The sequence below is a fragment of the Chenopodium album genome, chromosome 10, assembly GCF_948465745.1.
Source record: "Chenopodium album chromosome 10, dcCheAlbu1.1, whole genome shotgun sequence".
Lineage (NCBI taxonomy): Eukaryota > Viridiplantae > Streptophyta > Magnoliopsida > Caryophyllales > Amaranthaceae > Chenopodium > Chenopodium album.
In genome coordinates, this window is record NC_137843.1 from 185,231 (window position 1) to 206,526 (window position 21,296).

Genomic DNA, 21,296 nt, shown 5'->3' on the forward strand with positions numbered 1-21,296 from the left:
TATTTGTTTATTTTATAGAGGTGAAAAAATTAAGTCAACCATAGTATGTGAATGGTGCATAATCAAAGTAATGCATTTAAAAAAAAACGGAGGGAGTACTATATACAAGTATACGTAGGGTGAGCATAATAGAATACCTTGTTAAAATCCATGAAATCAGAACCTGTTGAACAAGAACCTGGAAACTGGGAACCACAACCAGAACTTACACAAGTTCAGGTTTCGATATACTAAAATTTGTTATATACACCCGAGTGTACCGTACACTCAACTAATTTAAGGTTAGTTTTTGCTTTTCATTTGATGATTAAATGAAAATCAATCATCAAAATGGAAACAAATGCTCATAGGTGTACGGTACACCCGAGTGTATATAACAACCTCTCCGATATACTGTACCCTGTATTTTAATATAGTTAATAACTTTCTGCAGATTTTTTTTATAAAAAAACTGGAAGGTCACTAATTTATACTCGATGTTTACAACTCGCAAATTAAATAAAGTACGGAGTAGTTGTTTAACAAATTTAATACATATATTTATAATAGTTATTTTGATAATTATTATTTAAAATATTGGTGATAAATGGTGTATAATTTAAACTTAAGTGATACTTTTATCAAGTTATAAGGGAACCTACAAGTTCTGATTCCAAAAAATTGAGAACCCGAACTTGTTGCGACAGGTTCCCCATTTTACTACCCGAAACCGAAATATCTTGTACAAGTTTCGGTTGTAGAACCTGCAGTTCCTAACAAGTTTCGATTTAAGGTATCTTGATTTTTTCTCACCCTTAAGGCCTTGTTCTTTTGAACTTTTGAGTAGAGCAGATTTCAAGAAAACAAGTATCAAAATAGAGCAAATCAGCTTATTTATACTCAACAGAACAGAGCATATTAGATTAGGCTCAAAAGACCATGGCCTAAGTTATAAGTTTATCACCCATCAAATAATTTCTTTAATAAAAAAAAAAAAAAAAAGCGTACACGTTGTAACTGCCATTGTTAGCTTTTAGTGTAAGAAAGGAAGAAAGAGTGAGAAATGAAATTAACGTTGTCAAGTCTCAAAATCCTGATAGCAATATTGTCCTCACAAATTCCAACACAATAATAATACTTTGAGATCTTATTTTCCCATCTTTTTCTTAGAGAGACAAATTAGGGTTTATTTTGATATTGGAATTCGAATTGATTGATTATATTTGTATTTGAATGGCGGCTGCTACAATTTGCAGGCGAGTTCATGAATTTGGTACAAATTCATTGATAAAATCTAGGAAATTTAGGGATTTGTATGGTCTGAACGCTAATCGATTATATTCATCGTCTCCGCATGATCGACATGGAAGTAGGTATATCGACGCTAAGTATATTTCTCAGCTAGTGACTTCTAATGGCAGACGCTTGTTTCTCGTGGATACTTTAGCACTTGTAAGTTCTCTCTCTACTTTGGGCTGTAGCATTATTGGTTGATCGAATTAATTTATTTGGAGGATTTTGATTAGGTTAGGAAATTAGAAGCTCAAGGTATACCATCCAAGCAGGCAGAGGTCATTACGGCTGCAATTACCGAGGTTTTGAATGATAGTCTGGAAAATGTGGCTCAATCTTTTATGTCTAAGCCTGAGATGCAAAGAGTATGTCTTTTCTTTCTTTCATTTTTAAGATTGCTATAATACTCGTATCAGAGAATAGATTATTAATGTGTGTTTTGATGCCTAACCTATTTTTGCGTTCTTTGTAGTTTGAGATGATGCAAGAGGCTAACTTGGCTAAGTTCAAATCTCAAGTACAGAGCTCGCAGGTATATGCTCTAATTTGTGTAACTGTGTCTTTACTATTATGGATGAGGCTGTTATTTAATTAGCCTGTGCCTTAAGCTGAATTATGCGCTGTAAGGTCTCCCTGATGTAGTTGATACTAAATTGCCCGTGGAAAGGAAATCATGCTTTCGCAATCAAGAAAGTGTTTGGTGACTGGTTGAGGTGACACATGACCCACCGAGGCACAAGGATTCAAGCAAGTGTTGATTTGAAAAATAAAGACACCAATCTTGTGAAATTATTCTAGTAAGAATTGCTGGAAGAATGCAACATAAGATTGGCTGTTATGGAATTCAATGCATTTTGAAATTTGAATGGATGATTATCATTTTTGCCTTTTTTCTTTTACTTTACCAGTCATTAGCCATTTCTGCATCTTGTCTTGGCTGTGGTGTTGGACTGTTGGTGGGGTATATGTGAAACTTTTTTCTATTCTACAAAATGTCTAGTTTATATAACTATCTGCCAGTCTGCTACTAGTTTGAGAAAACTTAGAACATTGGTAATTACTTAAAACTTCTCACCAACTCCATTGGACTTGTGGGAATCACACTAGCATGGACTCATGCCATCTTATTTTAACTATACTAGCCATACTTTGATGTTTGTCTGGCTTCCAGCTATCCTCTCTTCTCACGGCACAATAGCCATTAAATTAGCAGGGAAGTAATTAACACAAAAAGAACAGAAATACTTTCTAGGTAGTTAGGGCCAAGGATTGAATTAATATTGATAAGTCATAACAAATCTACCATATCTGATGTTTTATTTCTCTCCCATACTATCTATTAGTTTCCACAATTTTCTGAATGAATTTACCGGTGACTTATCTCCCCTTCTATTGCATTCTTCTCTTAATTTTTCTCTTGCTTAACTAAAAAACTCAACAAACTCTGTTGACAATTAGGTCAATTACCTGGGGTTCTGATTATTAGGTTTTTTGTAATGGTGATTCGTGAATAAGAGTTGCTTTTGTTAAGTACTAAGGTGTAGCATTGAAGAGAAATATGAGTTGGAGAATTGAAAATTTACTGTTTATTATTTTAAGAAGAATGCCATCTTCATGGTTATTGCAATGGAAATTATTTCAAGTTTGTGCTTGTTACCCTCCAGCTTTGCTGGCAGTACAGTGGATGGCTGTTGAGGACAGTGAATTCTTGGTGGATGGGTGATGTGATGCCGTGAGGGGGTGTAAGATTATTCTGGTTATTCTGGTTTTTTAATATTTTTTTGATTAAAAGGTGCGTTTTGGCTGCAGCAATTTATGAACAATAGAGAGATGGAGAATTGGAGTATATTTAGTGGAACAAGATCCTCTAAAGCTATTGTTTGTGAAACTCGAATTTAAGCTTTAAGCGTTCATTCCTAGATTTGGTGATCAGTATCCATTAGCTTCCTTGCTATTTTAGGGTATGTGTTTTTTGGTTAGTTTTTAGTGATGCCCTCTTGGAGGCTTGGGTGCTTGTTACTTGATTGTAGTCTTTGTGCTTCCAAGGGTGGTGATTGTTATCCCACGGAAGACATTGATATAGTGATATATTGTTACACTGTACTTAATAACATAAACCTAGGTTTTAACAGTCATACCATCCTTCTTGTTTTACGGTATGTGATTTGTGTTTAATATCATAGACCTTGTGGTTCTCATGCTCCTTGCCCTTGCTTCTATCTCTCTCCTATTCACATACATGATTCTGTTGGTCCAGTTCTGCTGTTCACTTTTAAGTTTTTGCATCTTGAGGTTCAGTTTTGGACAACTTTAGTAACTCCAGTCAAGATCACATGAATAAAATGTCTGTTTGTAGTAATGCTAGGAAGTCTTTGACAATTTGTGCCCTAACAAAAACCATATTGACTTTCCTATTGTCTAATAGAAAATAGAAAAACTCTATATGGGATATTGGTTTGTATATGACTGAAACAAGCAAATTTTGCATATATGTTTACTACTCTTTCTTTATGGTATTTATGTGAATGATCAACAATAGTAAAGCTTGCATGGATTTTTGAATTGCAGGAACATCATTTTTCCCTGTTGCAGAGGGAGGCTGAGAAACTCCAGAGTGACATAGAGAAGATGCGTAGTGAATTGAGGTCAGCTTAACATTACAAAAAATCTTGTGAATTGTGTTATCAAGGTTAATTTCTCTTTCATATCTGTGTTGTGCTGAAATGTAGTGATTTGTAGTGGACAAGGTTGTTTTTTGTTTACCTTCCCTCAAAACCTTGGAATTTTAGGGATTTAGTGATTTAGCTCCTAGCTTTTGTGGAGATTGGGATACTCCGACACTATCTTAGTAATCCTTATCTCTAGATTGGGATGGACTTGTTCAAGGAAATAATGTGGGGTTGATTGGCCAATTAGAATTTCTGAAAAACTTATCTTATACTTCTTCATATATGAAGTACATGTTGACAGTGATTTTATTTGTATTTATCTGCTAAAAAATAATTCCTACTTATATGTATGTATCTATTCAAGTTTAATGTTCCTTTTCAGTAGAAAATTACAGATCTGGTTTACGGGATATACCTGTTTTCCTTGTTTCTTTCTGGACCTAGTGAGTTGTGGATAATTCTGTTTTTGGTTCTAGATTTGCAGCAGGATTGGTCTATGGTTCCTTATCTGTGTTTTATTATTGATTTCTTTGACAGTCTATTATAAATGATGATCTGTTTTATGGTAAAGAAACTTTTGTAAAAGAAAACTTGTCCTGTTATTTCAGCAACCATCTAAACAAGAAATGGGATTTTTTGGGGCTGCTTCTTTGCATGTGTCTTGCTATCTGTACCGTGTTAGCAGTTAGTGATGCAATTCAATTTACTGTTTCTTATGACCAACCATTCTTTTCCATAGTCTCCATGATTTAGATCCTCTGAAATCTGATGCAGGTATGAGATTGACAAAGTTACTGCTGGGCAGCGATTGGATTTGAATCTTGAAAAAGGGTACATAATGTCAACCTTGCATCTATAAAATTGAAAGTATTTCTGTAGTTTATGCTCTTATTGCCTTTTTGGTGCCATAAACTGCAGGAGGATTCGGGATGAATTGGCAAATCAAACTGCAGAAACAAATAATCTTACCAATAAGCTTGATAGGGTGAGTATTACTGGATTACTTGGTTCATGACTCATTACAGATCAAGCTGGTGGTTCCACATTATTTTGCTCATGCTTTACTTGTCATTTTCAGGAAATTCATGCGTTAAGGGCACAAGTGGAGGCCGCTAAATATGATGTCATCAAATACTGCATAGGTACCCTTGTTTCAATCTCTGCTGTTGGCCTTGCTGTGGTGCGTATCTTGTTATGATCATGCTATTTGTTACCCTTCTCAACCGCATAGCCCTAATGTAAGTCTACAAAAGATTAGCATAACAGGTCGACTGCAACAGTTGTGGATGCTTTTTTTTCCACTCCTGTTGGGCTGAAGAAATGGAAGAAATAAAAGTGTAAAATTATTTTAGTGCAACCCAATTTTTAGTGTTGGATAATTTGTAATAGTGATATTCGTCAATGCACCACCTGTTGTTCTACCTTGTACTAGTTGTACCTGTTTACTTAAGTTAGTGTGGTGACTTAATACTTTGGCGACCACTGCATTTTATATGTAATTCAAAATTCCCTTGTGTAAAGTTGTAAACATGAGATTTTTGATGGTTAGTATTAAGAAAATGTACCAGCTTTTATTCAACCGATTCCTAGGAAAACACTTACATAGTACATACCATAAATCCCATTCCCGTTATTTTGATGTCCTGCATAAGCTTGTCTAAGCAACTAGAGCATTTGACCAACCTTGACCACCTTTCTGAACGCCAACCACTGCCCCAATCAATCCTCACAATCTGACCTTACCACCAGTCCACCACGGCACCACCCGACCCACCTGCCCCAATCAATCCTCTTAATCTGACCTTACCACCACCCGACCCACCTGCCCCAACTACTACAACTCCTGACAAGTCAAACACACACCACCACTCAATTTCACCAGCCCCAAAATTACCATAACACCACTCAAAATGAAAACCCTTAATTCCTGAAACCCACCAACCTTCACAGTGCACACCTTCAGCCACCAAGTCAACTTAAAAGAGTAGAGTAAAACTTTAGATATTTTAATCAAAAGTTTAGATTTTCACATGAATATGTTTTGTGTTAGATTTTCTCATGAATATGTTTTATTTTAGATTTTCACATAAATATGTTTTTTCTTGGGTGCAAATTATCAAAGATGGTCAAAGCAAAATTATATAAACAATGTAAAATTAAAAATGAAAACAAATACCTTAATAGAAATATAAGGAAAAATATTCCTTCGTCAATAGTTATTCCCATGTAAAATAATTTCAGTTAAGTAAAAATAATTTCAGTTCAACAAAAATAATTTCAGTTCAGCAAAAATAAGTTCAGTTCAGTAAAACTAATTTCATTTCAGTGAAAATAGGTTCAGGTTTAGTAAAAATCGGTAACTCTAAAGAAGAAATATAATAGAGAATCAGTAAAAATAACTTCAATTCAGCAAAATTAATTTCAATTTGAGTAAAAATAATTTCAATTCAGTAAAAATAATTTAAATTCAGCAAAAATAATTTAAGTTTAGTAAAATTAATTTCAATTTAGCAAAAATAAGGAAAAGGTAAACAAGATTACAAAAGTTAACATTCTTTTTGAAGACTTGAGAGCTGAAAAGCTCTTTTGAATTTTAAGTATGGCAACTCGTGGGATATATCTTCATTCATCTAAATTTGTACTCCATATTAAAACTTATTTTGTCCAAATCTACTTTTTATTATTAACATGAATATCTCAAATCTTATTTGCATTTATAAAATGTATTACAATTTTCAGTAAGGGTTTTAAACTTTTAATGTACTACTTAAAAATAAGGTGAAGTGAATGGTTAGAGGTATTGTATTTATATTTTATTTCTAATTTTCTTCCCTCTTTTGACGATGGGTCAAATTTCTAATGGTATTGTATGTAAGGACAACATACAATGGTTGTATGTGTATCAGCTCTTCCTTAGAGGTGTTAAAAAACGATCCGACTAAACTCGAAAAAAATCTAAATTCAAATTTCGATTTGCGTGGATTTAATAAATTAGTAAGACCTTTAAAATAAATTCAATTCAATCAGATTTTAGTAAACCCAATTAAAATACCCGAAATGCCACCTTTAGATTGTGGAGTTCGGTGAAAAGTGCAGATGATTCCATCTTATGCTGAATTTACAAATTGTTAACATCTTATGTTTGTAATTGCTCACATTTCCTTTAGCTATTTGCCTTTTACCTTTTCACTAACTTCCTGGAATGTTACAAGTTACAACTCCACAAAAATTGAAAAAGATGGGTATTACGGAACGAAATGCCAAATTATTTTGATTTTGTGATCAAAAAGGAAAAGGTAAACAAGATTCCAAAAGTTAACATTCTTTTTGAAGACTTGAGAGCTGATAAACTCTCTGTTTTCACATTACATTATAATCAAACCTGAAGGCAGCTTTGAATTTTAAGTATGTCAACTCGTGGGATATATATATACCACTTATTTTATCCTAATTCATCTAAATTTGTATTAGAACTTATTTTGTCCAAATTTACTTTTTATTATTAATTTGAATTTCTCAAATCTTATTTGAATTTATTTTAATGTGCTACAATTTTCTTTGAAGGGTTTTATTGTACGGAGTACTACTCAAAAATAAGTCGACTAGACGAATACAATACATTCTCCATTACTATGTATCAATTAAAAAATACAACTAAATTCGTAACTTCAAATATTATTATAAATAATAAATGTGGACATCTATTTTATAAATAACTAATTCCGTAACATGATTTTTTATTTAACATAAAATGAAATATAGTTTTTTCACCAAATGCTCTTGACCTTTCGAAAAATTTACCAGATACCCTCAAGTTTTTCAAAATTCACCAAATACCACTGATGTTTGTTATTATTCATACCGTGACCTCAAAATGCTCCTGACGTTAAAGGTCCGTTAGCAATAAAATTTAATTCACCAAATGCCCTAACTTTGTTAAATAAAATTTAATTCACCAAATAATGAATGACTGGTTTGAAATTTAGAAAACTAATCGTTAGTTTTGGTTTCACCCTTTTTTACATAAAGACTCAATACATAGCAACCCTCTTATTTGCTTAATTAACCACAAATTTTAACACCATGAGTTATATGTCTAAATCCTCTTCCTCGATGTATGAGTGCGACAGAGTTGCAAACAACCTCTATTCATAAATAGAAGTGTTGGAGACCAGGAAAACAGAGAAAAAGAGGGGTCAAATGAAGCAGAGATGATAATTTTGCAGACTTGGGCGGGAAACGGACTGGGCTTATTATGCCCTAGTAAACGGTCTGGGCTTGTCCGCGAGCTAACGGACTTAGAGCTTCCAAGAGTACTCATACATTGAGGAAGATGATTTGGACATATAACTCATGTTGTTAAAATTGTGGTTAAGCAAATAAAAGGATGCTATGTGTTGAGTATTTATGCAAAAAAGGGTGAGAATCAAAATTAACAGCTAATTTCCTAAATTTCAAACTAGTTGTTGTACCTCAAAAAATAGAGGGTATTTTGTGTAATTATTTAACAAATTTAGGGCTTTGGTGAATTAAATTTTACTGCTAACGGACCTTTAACGTCAGGAGTATTTTGAGGTCACAGTGTGAATAATAACAAACATCGGTGGTATTTGGTGAATTTTGAAAAACTTGAGGGTATTTGGTGAATTTTGCAAAAAGTAAAGATGAAAAAACCGAATGAAATATTATAAATGTGGACAACTATGTTATTTTAGGCTTTACTAAGTTAATAGTTACTACGGAGTACTATTATTTGTACTCCGTATGTTGTTATAAAAAATAAATAATATTATTGACTCACTCCTTCCTCTTTTCGCGCAACCTATAGTCCAGTGTTTTTACTCTTCTTCTCAATCTAATTGTCTTTCTCTTTCTTGTTGTCCCATATTTAGAAATAATCCATTAGGAGTTAGGGTCTGTTCTGATTTACTGAATTGAGTTGAGCTTAACTGAATTGAACTGATTGAAGCTGAATTGAAGTGAATTGTTAATGAGAGAAGGAAATTAGGAACTGAACTGAACTGAAATTAAGCTGAAGATAACAGGCCCTTAGATTGTATCAATAAGTGATTGCACAACGTTTATACTAAACCTTATAATCGTTTATATTCCAAGTGCACAACGGAACCAAATTAAAAATGTAGAGATTGATAAAATAAGAAAGTAACAAGGCAAGAATGCAAGATAAATAGTAGTAAGGGAAATGGACACACAATATTTAACGTGGGAAAAATTCACAAAAAATTCACGGACGATGAACGCCAAAAAATAATCCACTATATGATAAATAGGAAAGTACAAGAACCCTTGAAAGAGTGAGTATTACAAGAGAACTACTAATATTTGTAGGCAAATTTTCTCTAAGTATCAATAATGTGTGAAGGGACAATCATAGAGTGTATGAGAGGATCCGAGCATTGAAGGGTTTATTTATTTTGCTTAGTATTTTTTTTTCCGAAAAATGTTATACATAGCCCTTAGGGCTATATATAAGCATTAAAAACACACTCTAAAATCGTATGGAGTATAAAGTTAGGAAATCATAAAAACATAAACACTAATTATTTGTCATAAATTCCTAATTTTATACAATTTTTAAAAATATATTTAATGCTTATATTATATATAGCCCTTAGGACTACATACATCATTATTTATTTTTTTTCTAAGTTAAAATATTACTTACAAGTTTGTATCAAATCACTAAATAAAAACAATGATAAATTTTGTATCAAATCCGCACTCCATAATTTAAGGAGTGATTTTGTATTGTATTGGATGAAACACATAATAAAGTATTTGAGCAAAGTAAAATTATCAGGCCGCCATAGTTAATTAATTAATCATAATAATAGAAAAGCCATTAAAATAAAAAGAAAATGAATAAGGTTCAAAGTTAATGTTGTGGTAGTTGGGTGAAGTGATTGAGAGAAACAACCGTTGACGAGAGAAGCAAGAAGGAAGGAGATTACGATTACATCAAAAGTTGGCAAATTGTTTTTGATTTGGAATTGAAAGATCAAAAATGTTATTGTCATAAAGATGGAGCATCAAAGTCGTATTATCTACGCACATATTTCTCCATTGGTTTCCCGTTTCCCACACCCTACCTAACTTCGTCTGCTTCAATTTTGTTCAACCCCTTTTTTATTTTCGGTGACAACAACTAAAATACATTTTTCCGGCTTATGCAAGTCAATATCACTTTCACAACTTGCATTTTTCGCACTTCATTTATTCATTAAGCTTTTTTATTTAGAAAATTTCAATGTTGTACATGACTATCGACTATCGTTGTCTCCCCGTGTGTCTTTTAACGTTACACACAAACTCGAATATTTAACAGTTGTACCATTCATCTGCTTAATACATCCATGTTGAGGGAGGTTTTGAATGGGTGAGCTATTTACAATTTGGTGTACTATTATTCTATCTATTAAAAAAAAAAAAAAAAGGTGTGTATTCCATTATTGTTTTGAGAAGATAACTAGTACTATAAGAGAAAAAAAGATAAATTAAAGAAATTTTTGTCAACAACTACCAATTAAAGCACGTGTTTTGAAAACGACTACCTAATAATTTTTTTTTTTAAAAGAACTACCACAAAGTTGTAAAAGTTTAACTATCACTACCACTCTAACAATTTTGGCTAGAATCTTCGACATTAGAGTCTCACTTTTTACCACTTTTTACCTTTATAAAGGGTAATTTAGTCAATTTAGAAGGTGATTTTATAAAGTAAAGGTAAAACGTGGAACCTACATGCCGAATATTCTAGTCGGAAATGTTAGAGTGGTAGTGCTAGTTAAACTTGTTACAACTTTGTGGTAGTTCTTTTTTAAAAAAAAAATTAACAGGTAGTTGTTTCCAAAACACGTGTTTTAATTGGTAGTTCTCGACAAAATTTGTGTTTGTGTAACTTATACAGTGCACTGACATGAATTGGTGGGATGTCATCTAGAAAATGGAGGAATATTACGATCTTATTAGGTGAGTCTGTAGGAGACACAATATATTGTTAAGACTTTTATCCAACCTATCTATACTACTACGAAGTACTTCAATTCAAATTAATGTGCCAAATGAAGAAAATAAAAGAAAGAAATTAGCCAATAGAAACTGCAATACTAGTCCTTTATGTGTAAATTAGGTACATATGTTGTATATATGCGATCATAAACACTTATTGACAATACAGCAAATAACATCAACAACTATCACGACTTTTTTTTCATACTTGAACTCGTAAACTCTAATAATCATCGATTTGTCAACTTTTGAATAAATACTTGTTAGTACTAAAAAAGTAAATATGATAAGAAATTAACTCTATTAATTCAAGTCAAGCTTCTTAACAAAGTATGTTTAAAGTAGTACTATGTTGTCTATGTATCAAAATCAATATCAACATCCCACCTCGCAACAAGGTGAGATCAGATGATGAATGCCCCTCTCTTAAGGCTGAACATGCTGACAAATGCATCAAAGGGATCAAAATATTTTACATCCTAATTCACCCAGGCCATTTTCATCATAAACACAACAGAATTGAACGACACGTCCGTACCTCGACCTCTAGTATTGTAATTGTGCTGAAGAATAGTCGAACTCTTTAAATACTCCGTATTGTTTTATTTCCTTTGCCGTCTTTTGTTTTTCTCATTTCCTTAAGCTACTATTCCGTATTTATGTATTTTCTAACATATTATAAGCAATGTTGATTAATATAAACATGCAATTATATAGTTTTTTTTTCTTCTTTTGATCCAATGAAAAGAACAAAAGAGGAACCCAGAGAGTATATTTTTAAATTTCTCTATATTCATATACTCGTCAAATTGGATGGATTACCTACCTTATGGATGAAGTAATCTAGCAAGATTTTTTTTCCCCTTAGATATATTAATAATTGTGCTTAAAGAAAGACTATTGGTCACATATCTGGTCAAATTTGACGATTTCAAATTGGTTGCTGAAAAAGATGGTCCATTAAATTAATTAACACCAAATTTGGTTTGAAATTATGATGCCATATACTCCGTATCTCAAAGTTTACTTATTATGCTATGTATTATTTCGGATATCTATAAACAAGAATTAATGTAATAAAAATTTAAACTATTACATGCATGAAGAATAATGTTGATGGTGATTCGTTCCGACTCTGATCTTACACATATCCGCTTAAGTCTTTCATGGGACATCTACTTTGAAAATTGAATGTAAGGGTAATAAACTAATTAGAATCAAAGGTTTGTACCTTTTTCTTTTCTAAAATACTCCCTAGTTCCTAACAAACAAAAAGTATAATGTTATTGATGAACATATATAGGGCTTGTTTGGTAAATGGCTTTTCATTGGCTTTTTGATTGGCTTTTTGATTTGGTCAAACATCCAAAATTTGTGTTTGGTAATTGGCTTTTTCAGCTAGCTGAAAAGCTGGCTTTTAAGCCAAAATGGAAAAGCTACTTGGAGTACCTTTTGGCTTTTGGTTACCTAAGTTACTAATAACATCCAACAACCAATTTTACCAAACATGTTTTTATACTAATAAAAAGTCAAACAGCCAATAAAAAAGCCAATACAAACAGTCAGTCAAACCAACCAATCAAACCAGCCAACAACCAACAACCAATTGCCAAATAAGGCCATAATTAATTAAAGTACTCGTAATAAAATAGATGAAATAAAATAAAATAGCAAATGGATTCAATTTGGAGACACTGAAAAAGTCGAAAAATAATAAGGATTATAAAAACAATGCAAGTGGAGACAAAAGACAAGATATGTTTAGGCAAACTAAGTTGGACAATATCTCAAGTAATGACCTTCATTTCTTGATTTGTTGGCGGAAAGTCATTTTTTGATTAATGGTCCTTCTATCCCACTTAAGTCTTTTTTCCTTTATTTTCTCTACTGTAATTCACTTAATATGTGTGAGAGATCAATATTGTATGGTCGAAATTCATGTAATTGTCATCTTTAACATCAACTAGCAAACCTAATTATGATCACTTGTATTTATTAAAAATTGCACACTTTTTTTTTTTTTTTTTTTTTTTTTTTTGCACTTACAGATTTCCCTATTTATCTGTTGTATATGTAACTAATATGTACTCACTTCCTTTAGTTAGCTTTCTTGATTTATACTACAACGCATATATTTATTTCTATTTGCAAGGATAAAATTTGCCACTATTACAAGGTACGTATTTAGAAGCAAACATCAGTCCGTCTTGCATACAACGAGTTGGGCTTACATTAAATTAATGTAAAATAAGCTTTAATTTTCACATGTGCCAAACAAAAAGAATAGAATTTTATAATTTTTATTTGAGTTATATAGAGGTAACTAAAAGAAAAAATCAAACTTTTATAATACGTAGTAATTTTTTATAGTAACAAACTTTATCATTATTAAAATTTAAAAGGGAGTTTTAATTTTAATTTGTTGACTTTAAACTTAACAATAATAATTTGAGCAGAAATTAGCATGGTAGAATTATATATATATATATATATATATATATATATATATATATATATATATATATATATATATAAAAGCAATCTAGAATAAGAGAGTTGTTGACTCAAAATTAAATTAAATGAAATTAAAAGTTGATATGAAAATGAAGAGCGTGTTTTTATTAGTTGAATGAAATAAAATTTGAGGGGAACATATATACGGAGTATGCAATAATATATCCACAGATAAGAAATTAGAGAGCAGCCTTCGCCTTTGATAGTTGATACTCCCACGCACTCTGGCGGGCAAAAATAAAGTACTAGTAGTAAAAAAAGTGATTACAAATTGGCAACTACTACGTATAAAACATTGCCTTCCTTATTGCAATCCTTGGTATCATCAGATCAGTTGAGCGTGCACAACAGCCTCGGACTCGGCACCGCCACCAGTCGAGTCGCTCTTGGAGCTGTGAGTCCAAATATGTCATCCGTACTCAATTCACTTGCCTTCATCCCATCCGGCAACTCCCACCTAAAACAATGGAGCAAGTTTGCCACGCACATCTCTAGCGCGTATAGTCCAAGCACCATTCCCGGGCATGACCTTCTACCCGACCCGAATGGTATAAATTCAAAATTACTTCCCTTGAAATCGGGCACCCCTTCTTTAAGGAACCTTCCCGGTTTGAAAGTGTCAGCATCCGACCACCACTTGGGGTCTCGCCCAATAGCCCACGCATTGATCATCACTCGCGACTGCTTAGGAATAGAGTATCCTCCTATAACAGCATCTTCTGCAGTCTCGTGGAGTAGAAGGGGGATTGGAGGGTGCATACGTAGCGTTTCTTTGATGCAACACCTAAAGAATGGGAGTTTGTCAAGATCCGACTCTTCAACCCGTCTACTTAACCCGACTACATCAGCAAGTTCTTGTTGGACCCGTTTCATGTCTTCGGGGCTCCGCATTAATTCAGTCATTGCCCATTCTATTGCGGATGCAACTGTCTCGGTCCCACCAAACATCACATCCTGCACATTTTTATTTGATTACTTGCAGTGCTCCAACTCATCAATTAATTAAGTAAAATTTGTAATTTCTTACTCTAACATCAACACGAGTCAAAATCGTACAACCTCGCCATTTTATCTTTGATAAAGTTGGATTACTATATTTGTGGCAATAAATATAACACCGTTGCAAAAATATACTACTAGTACTACAACATAAACTTTGATATATTTTTTTTGTTTTTTTGCATGGTAAAGTTTTGACAATAACTTGAAAGCTGTTAGATGACCCACAAATCTCAACATTTCTGATAACCATCTCTGAAAATATTCGTTTAATTAAATTGCTATTAGTGTGAGATATTAGTTAAGTAATGGACATGTTAAATATTTGCATGCATGGGGGATGACTAAGCTATATAATAGGATAACAAAAGTATGTTACCATGATGATCGCTTTGATGTTATCCCTAGTTAGTCTGATAGCATTCTGTAAATCTTCGGACTCATTTACTTTGGTTTCGTCACTGTAGAAGTTCAACAAATCATCCACCATATCGTCTTCTGCTTGTTTATCAACATGTCCATTTATAGCCTTCTTCTTGGTAATATGATCGTCTATAATCCGATCAATGAACCTATCTAATGCGCCCCGTGCCTTAGCTAGCCTGTCGTTGAGGCCATTGGGATCCATCCAACTGAAGAAGGGGATAAAATCAGCAATATTAAACGCCCCAAAAAGCTTTGAGAACTCCTGGAGGATGGCTATGAACTCATCCTGCCCCTCTGAGGAGCTGGATCCGAAGGCCGCCCGGTATATTATATTCTTAGTAAGGTTGAAAACATGCTCCCCAACGTTAACAGGAGAGCCAGCATGCTGTTTAAGAGCATGGACAATGTAGTCCACCTCGTCCCGGACGGACTGCCACGACTCAGCCCGCTTGCGGCTAAAGAGGCGCATGACACAAAGCTTGCGCATCTGACGCCAGAAGGGGCCATAGTGAGCGAAGGCCATGTCAGCACGGTCGTAGGTGAGGTAGCTGATAGCGATGGTAGCAGGACGGTTTGAGAAGATGTTGTCTTGGACTTGGAGGACTTGGCGAGCCTCCTCGGGACTGGAGACAACCATCATATGGACGAAGCCCATCTTAAGATGGAAGAGACCACCGTAGCGTTGAGCCAGCTTGGCTAAGCCGCGGTGGGTTAGTTGGTCCATCATCATCATGTTACCTATGATAGGAAGGCCTTTTGGGCCTGGCGGGTACGGCTTTCGCCTTAGTCTAGAGATGATGCCTAGTAAAAACAAGGGCGCTATGAACAGCAAAGCTATCATAGCTATTGGATTATTAGTTTGAGACGACTTCAACACGGAAGCGAGCATATTATCCATGCTTTTATTATGGTGTTTATGTGTGTGTGTGTTTGTTTATAGTACAAGGTTAAGTGTGTTTGTTTGGCAACTTAAATTAAAATGGGTTGCTGAAGAGGAAGGGGGATAAGAAAGGGGTTTATATACAACTTAATTAGTGATGTGGGTTTGTAGTACAAACTAGTAATACTTCCATCTCTAGTTGGCGAGGTCGGTAAGGAATTAAACTAATACAACTATTATTTCATTTATTTCTTCCGGATACATACTCTCACGTTTGTCTTCTCAGTTGGTCAGTTTTTTTTTTTAATTTCTCTAGATATCTCTTTACTTAATCAAGGCCCACATTCAATTCTAAGATTTCATACTTAAAGACCGAGTTTTATGACTATATAGAGTATAGACTAATGCTTTCCGCTTTATTAACATTGTCAACATTCTCTCTCTCTCTCTCTCTCTTTCTTTTTTTTTTTTTTTTTTTTTTTTTAAATGATGTATCAAAAAAACTTTGTAATAATAATAATAAAAAATATGAGATGATTTATTTTTTTTTTAATTTTTTTATTGTTAGAAAAAATTTCAGTAATGAAAGCAACGTCATGTGCATTATTTGCATGCATGTACGGAGTACTAAATTCGTTTAGGAATAATTAATTTTATACTATGTATAAATGTCTTAATTTAGGGGTTGGATTTGAGAGACTTCCTATACATTATCAAGTATCAATATGATATAAACGGAAACACGACTCAACACTAAGCTACATGAGTGTTGATAAAAAAAAAGTCTTTAAATATCAATCAAAATCATCAATATAATTTTAGATACCTCTAAAGCTCTTGCAATACAAATGTTACTTAAACCTTTAACAATGACGGAATTACATATCTATATCATTTGCTTCTGTAGCAAATGATCTACATACAATACTACACACTATATACTCCGTATTAGAATTGGGATAGGAATCGAACTCCGGCCTAAAACCACCCAATTACGTCTAAAGTGGCAATCTCTCCATTTCCCGATTAGCGATTACTAACTAATGAATAACAGCCTCACATAAAGATATAGAAGAAGAATTCACTTAGCTAGATAACATATGGTTGGTCCCCCCCATAATACCGCCTAAGAAGCTAATTCGTTACACCTTACAAACACGATAATTCATAGCATTATTCCACGAGTTTTTTTCGAAAACAACATGGAAATGATAGGACGATGAATCGAAGTAAACATGCACATCTACAACTACCTTTCGCATTAACGTACTCCTAACTCATCATCCTTCACCTTTCTTTTGTACTACTCAAATTTATAGATTTATTACTAGTAGAATCATTTATTCAATTATTCATACATTATGTACTCTTAAATCCAAATTTGTGTTTTCATATAGGTATTGTTTATGCCTTAGTTTTCCCTGCTTTTGATGCCACTTGGCACACAGGGAGTCGACAACTAGACTATGTTTATAATTGAGGCTAAACAATAAAATGTAATGGAGTATATAAATTAACAAATTATGGGTTTCAATAATAAATTTAAATATTTGGTCCTTTATCAGGATATTAAATTCAGCGTAATAAAAAGTCACAAATTCAAAATATCATCCACCACTCTTTTTAAGGAGAATTTATTTCACGCTTCAACTTAATTAAGTTGATTGAGTTGATCCTTTTATAAAAAGCCATATAATTTTACACATTTTTGCTAAACCCAACAAGAGAAGCTAAGTACGTAGCACACTATTTTACCATATTTATCGATCAGCTTCATTTTACAATTCTACTTTATGTTCTCATTTCTTTCAATGTTAAGATTTATGCTTTAAAGTATAGTGGTGGTTCGATGGCTCCTAATATTTAGTACCCCATAGCTCGAACTAAGTTAGCGTGGCCTGTAGTATATTCATTCATTGGTTATATAATTAATATAACTAGCTAAGACCTTGTTCACTTCACCTAATTTTTGTTGAACTAAATTATTTTTGTTGATTTTCTATTATATATCTTCCTTAAATTTACTTATTTTTACTGAATAAAATTAATTTTACATATAAAAATGAACTTATTTTCCTAACCTTAAATTATTTTTACTGAACATTATTTTTTGTTAGGGCTTTTTGTGAGAAACTACCTAATAAAACCCATATTTTGCGAGAAACTACCTAAAAAAAAATTAATAAAGGTAAAATGTTGTAAAGAACTACCTAAGAAAAGGTAAAATGTTGTAAAATACTACCTACCCCGAAATTTCCACCGACGATCGACCTCAAAGCACTTTCAAAACCACCGCTTTCATTCTCAAAACTAACACAACTTGCTTGAAATCGTCTACACCACATCTAAACCACCTTTCAACCCCAAAACCACCACCTCTAACCCTAAAAACCACCATCTCAAAGCACTAATCTACCCTCACCAACTCGGAATATCCTCCAACCACCCCGAAAATAACCTTACCACCTTGAAAACCAATCCCCCACAATGGTTTCGGGGGTATTCTAAGGTGGATCAACATCCTAAAATTAAGTCAACGGTGGAATTTCGGTCAAAGATTGTATATTACAACATTTTATCTTTTATTAGGTAGTTTCTCACAAATTTTAGGCTTTATTAGGTAGTTTTCACAAAATATCGTTTTTGTTACGATGGAGTGAACAGCGCCCAAGTAGTGTAAGCAAGTTTTATATGTAATACTTTTACTAAACTACTAGTACTACCTATATGTTAATTAAGAAATGGAGTAGTGAGACATAATGTCCGCAATCTCTTCTTCTTGATCTTCACTAGCTTTCCCTATAGTTTTCTACCTATTACATTACTAGAGCTCGCTTTCATGAGTTTTGATTAAGTGACAATGAATTTCTTCCAATTTACCTACTTGTATTTTTATTTGTTCCATCCATTCCCCAACATGCGTCTTTAATTGTACTTAAGACATGTAGAAGTATGATGTAAATTTAAAATAGAGATTTAATTAAGGAGCAATTGACAGCATGCATGATTTAAAACAATGGTGTTGTCACTCTAATTAAGAGGTCAAACTCATAAGTTATTGATAAATTAAAGGAGGTGTGATTTCTGTTTCCATTAGAAGATGGACGGTCACGGATAGGATAGACAAATATAATCAGTCGGTAGTCATTCATATCAACTCCATCTGAGCTTTTAATTTTCAACTGGATTAATTTATAGATTACTGATGTCTAAGTAATTTAACAATGCTCAAAGTACCCATCACTTATTACCGCTATCAAATTAACCTTTCGTTCACTCTTCATGTAACTTCGTGTATTTTTGCATGTATTTTTCGCGAAAATTGAGTTTCGTGATTTTCGAGTTACATTATTTAATAACGGATAATGCTATATGTAGCCCTTAGAGTTATAAATACGCACTAAATAACTTTTCTTATTTGGTACAAAGTATTAATTTAGGAATGCGTGACAAAATCACAATCAAATCAGTGTAATTAATGTTATATTTTCATTTTTTTTATTTTTAACTCCTTATATGTAGCTTTTAGGGTTATGAATATCATTTTTCTTATTTAATAGTCACCCTATATTTTCCCTTTTTTGAAGGGAGTATGGGTCTGTTCATATTTACTGAACTGAACTGAATATTTTATGAGAGAAGGAAATTAGGAGCTGAACTGAACTGAACTGAAATTAAGCTGAAGTGAACAGGCCCTATGTCGTGTGAAGAGAGTTATAAAATTTTTAATCAAATGAGCTACTTCCTTTGTTTTTAAATGATCCTTTATTAGTAGCTTTAATGGTAATTATCTCCCAAATATAGTCAAAATATAAGAAGAACATTTAGAAATGAAGGGAGTTTTATATTGTTTTTATCTGATAATTGTTATGGATAATCATAGGTCCAATTCATTAATAATGGAATATTCCATAGCTCTATTATAATTTTGTGTAAAAACATACATCACTTGAAAATGCAATATCTAATACAACTATACAAGTTACTCCTTGCTTTGTTTCTTACTTAATTGATCATTTTTCTTTTAAATCTTGAGATCATATGGAGGCACAATGCTTTTATGCTAGCTTGCTAGAAATGTATATATTGTTAGATATATCTTGAATCAGTTTGTCTCATACAAATAGTTTGTCTCATACAAATTGATTGACTGTACTGAATATATTAACTAATGTATATATGTTACGGAGTATATTTTATTTATGGAGTATTAATTATGCTTTGTAAATACAATAGCATTCCTAATAAGAATGAACAATAGGAAAGAATTGAAGTTGCTTGTTAGCTTCTAGGGTTTAATTATATGAAAATAATGATTACTCTTGGTATCTACGGTAAGTTTATAGATGACAGCAGTAATATGCAAACTATCGATTGCGTACGTAGGAAAAAGATCAGAGCAACGTCATTAACAAGTCGATAAGCTTTAGATATATAGCATTATTAATTATTTATCTTTTATCTTAAACTTGCATTTTTATACTCGTGTATAATATAATCAATGGATGGACGCCAATACTGTGGAATTAGTATTTTTCATTTCTGTTTCAATCTATTTGATACTTTTGTAAGGAAATTAATCAATTGGTACCAAATATTCCGTCACCTTATCATTATTATTGTGCCACTTAAAACCCACTAATTAAGGAAGTAGCATGTGGCACATCACATAATATACTAGGAGCATATTTAAATTCCTGATTAAGCAAGTTAATCGCTATCAGTTGATCGATGGATTGAGCTTAAGCTAGAATATTACTGATAGTTACCGCTACTAAACTTTCCTACTCTTCGCACAAATAAATACTCACATCCATCCACTAACCTTGCAAATTTAATGCTATGACATATGAAACCCGGCCATAAGAGCTACATATAAGGAGACAAAGCATAATTAATACTCCGTAATTAAAATATAACATTAGTTGTATCAATTGAGTAATTTTGTCAATACTCTGTAATATTTATTTAACACCTTAACATCTAACCCAAAATTTACGTAAATCATTACTTTTTAATTAGTGAATCTAATAGTATAGTGTATTCTATCATTCAAAGTAAAACAATAATTAAAAAAGGAAATATCAAACACTCAATTGCTATTAAAAAGCTATGGCAAATTGGCAAAGGCGTCCTGCATTATAATTTCTTAGAATATTTATTTATTTATTTTTTATTTCAAAGTACCATTATTATTATTACTAACTGTATTTCATTATTTGGGGTGAAAAAAAGGGGTAATTTGTGAGGATCCAAAATAAACATATGTATCAATCAAAAATAAAATCTCCAACAACCACGGATTTTTGACAGGGTGTTGGTGGTTCATATAACATGTGCCTAGTACAGTAGTTGTACTGAAATATATGTTGATCTTAAATGTAATTACCAATCTTTTGGGTTTATTTTATTAGCAAAGGAGTAATATTTAGGTTTTTTGGCAAGATTTAACTTATTTTTAATTATTTTATACATTAATGCGTTGTAGTATGATCGAGTATTTTTAC

General features: G+C 32.6%; 2 protein-coding genes across 3 annotated transcripts; one reads left to right on the forward strand and one right to left on the reverse strand.

The window, feature by feature from the left end:
* The first annotated feature begins 957 nt into the window (after nucleotides 1-957).
* LOC145561789 (protein FMP32, mitochondrial-like) lies at nucleotides 958-5,369 on the forward strand. Of its 2 annotated transcripts, XM_081621897.1 has the most exons (7): nucleotides 959-1,431; nucleotides 1,506-1,637; nucleotides 1,745-1,804; nucleotides 3,841-3,917; nucleotides 4,716-4,772; nucleotides 4,860-4,926; nucleotides 5,020-5,369. In XM_081621897.1, exons 1-7 carry the CDS (start codon nucleotides 1,213-1,215, stop codon nucleotides 5,137-5,139), a joined length of 732 nt encoding a protein of 243 aa, XP_081478023.1. In that variant the 5' UTR covers nucleotides 959-1,212; the 3' UTR covers nucleotides 5,140-5,369. The 2 variants fall into 2 exon arrangements, with proteins under 2 accessions (XP_081478024.1, XP_081478023.1); XM_081621898.1 differs by lacking the exon at nucleotides 1,506-1,637 and having other exon boundaries at nucleotides 958-1,431.
* An 8,199-nt stretch (nucleotides 5,370-13,568) lies between these two features.
* On the reverse strand, nucleotides 13,569-15,870 carry LOC145561790 (cytochrome P450 84A1-like). The gene is made up of 2 exons (XM_081621899.1): nucleotides 14,863-15,870; nucleotides 13,569-14,438 (listed from the first exon to the last, which is right to left on the reverse strand). The coding sequence occupies exons 1-2, from the start codon at nucleotides 15,805-15,807 to the stop codon at nucleotides 13,815-13,817; spliced, it is 1,569 nt and encodes a 522-aa protein (XP_081478025.1). The 5' UTR covers nucleotides 15,808-15,870; the 3' UTR covers nucleotides 13,569-13,814.
* Nucleotides 15,871-21,296: the final 5,426 nt, after the last annotated feature.

What these genes read in the sequence shown, in the direction of transcription:
- LOC145561790 (XM_081621899.1), bottom strand. Translation starts at nt 15,807, where the DNA reads ATGGATAATATGCTCGCTTCCGTGTTGAAGTCGTCTCAAACTAATAAT. An exon ending in ACATCAAAGCGATCATCATG is followed by an intron (nt 14,439 to 14,862) that starts GTAACATACTTT and finishes AAAAATGTGCAG; the next exon opens with GATGTGATGTTTGGTGGGAC.
- LOC145561789 (XM_081621897.1), top strand. Translation starts at nt 1,213, where the DNA reads ATGGCGGCTGCTACAATTTGCAGGCGAGTTCATGAATTTGGTACAAAT. An exon ending in AAGATGCGTAGTGAATTGAG is followed by an intron (nt 3,918 to 4,715) that starts GTCAGCTTAACA and finishes AATCTGATGCAG; the next exon opens with GTATGAGATTGACAAAGTTA. An exon ending in GATTTGAATCTTGAAAAAGG is followed by an intron (nt 4,773 to 4,859) that starts GTACATAATGTC and finishes CATAAACTGCAG; the next exon opens with GAGGATTCGGGATGAATTGG.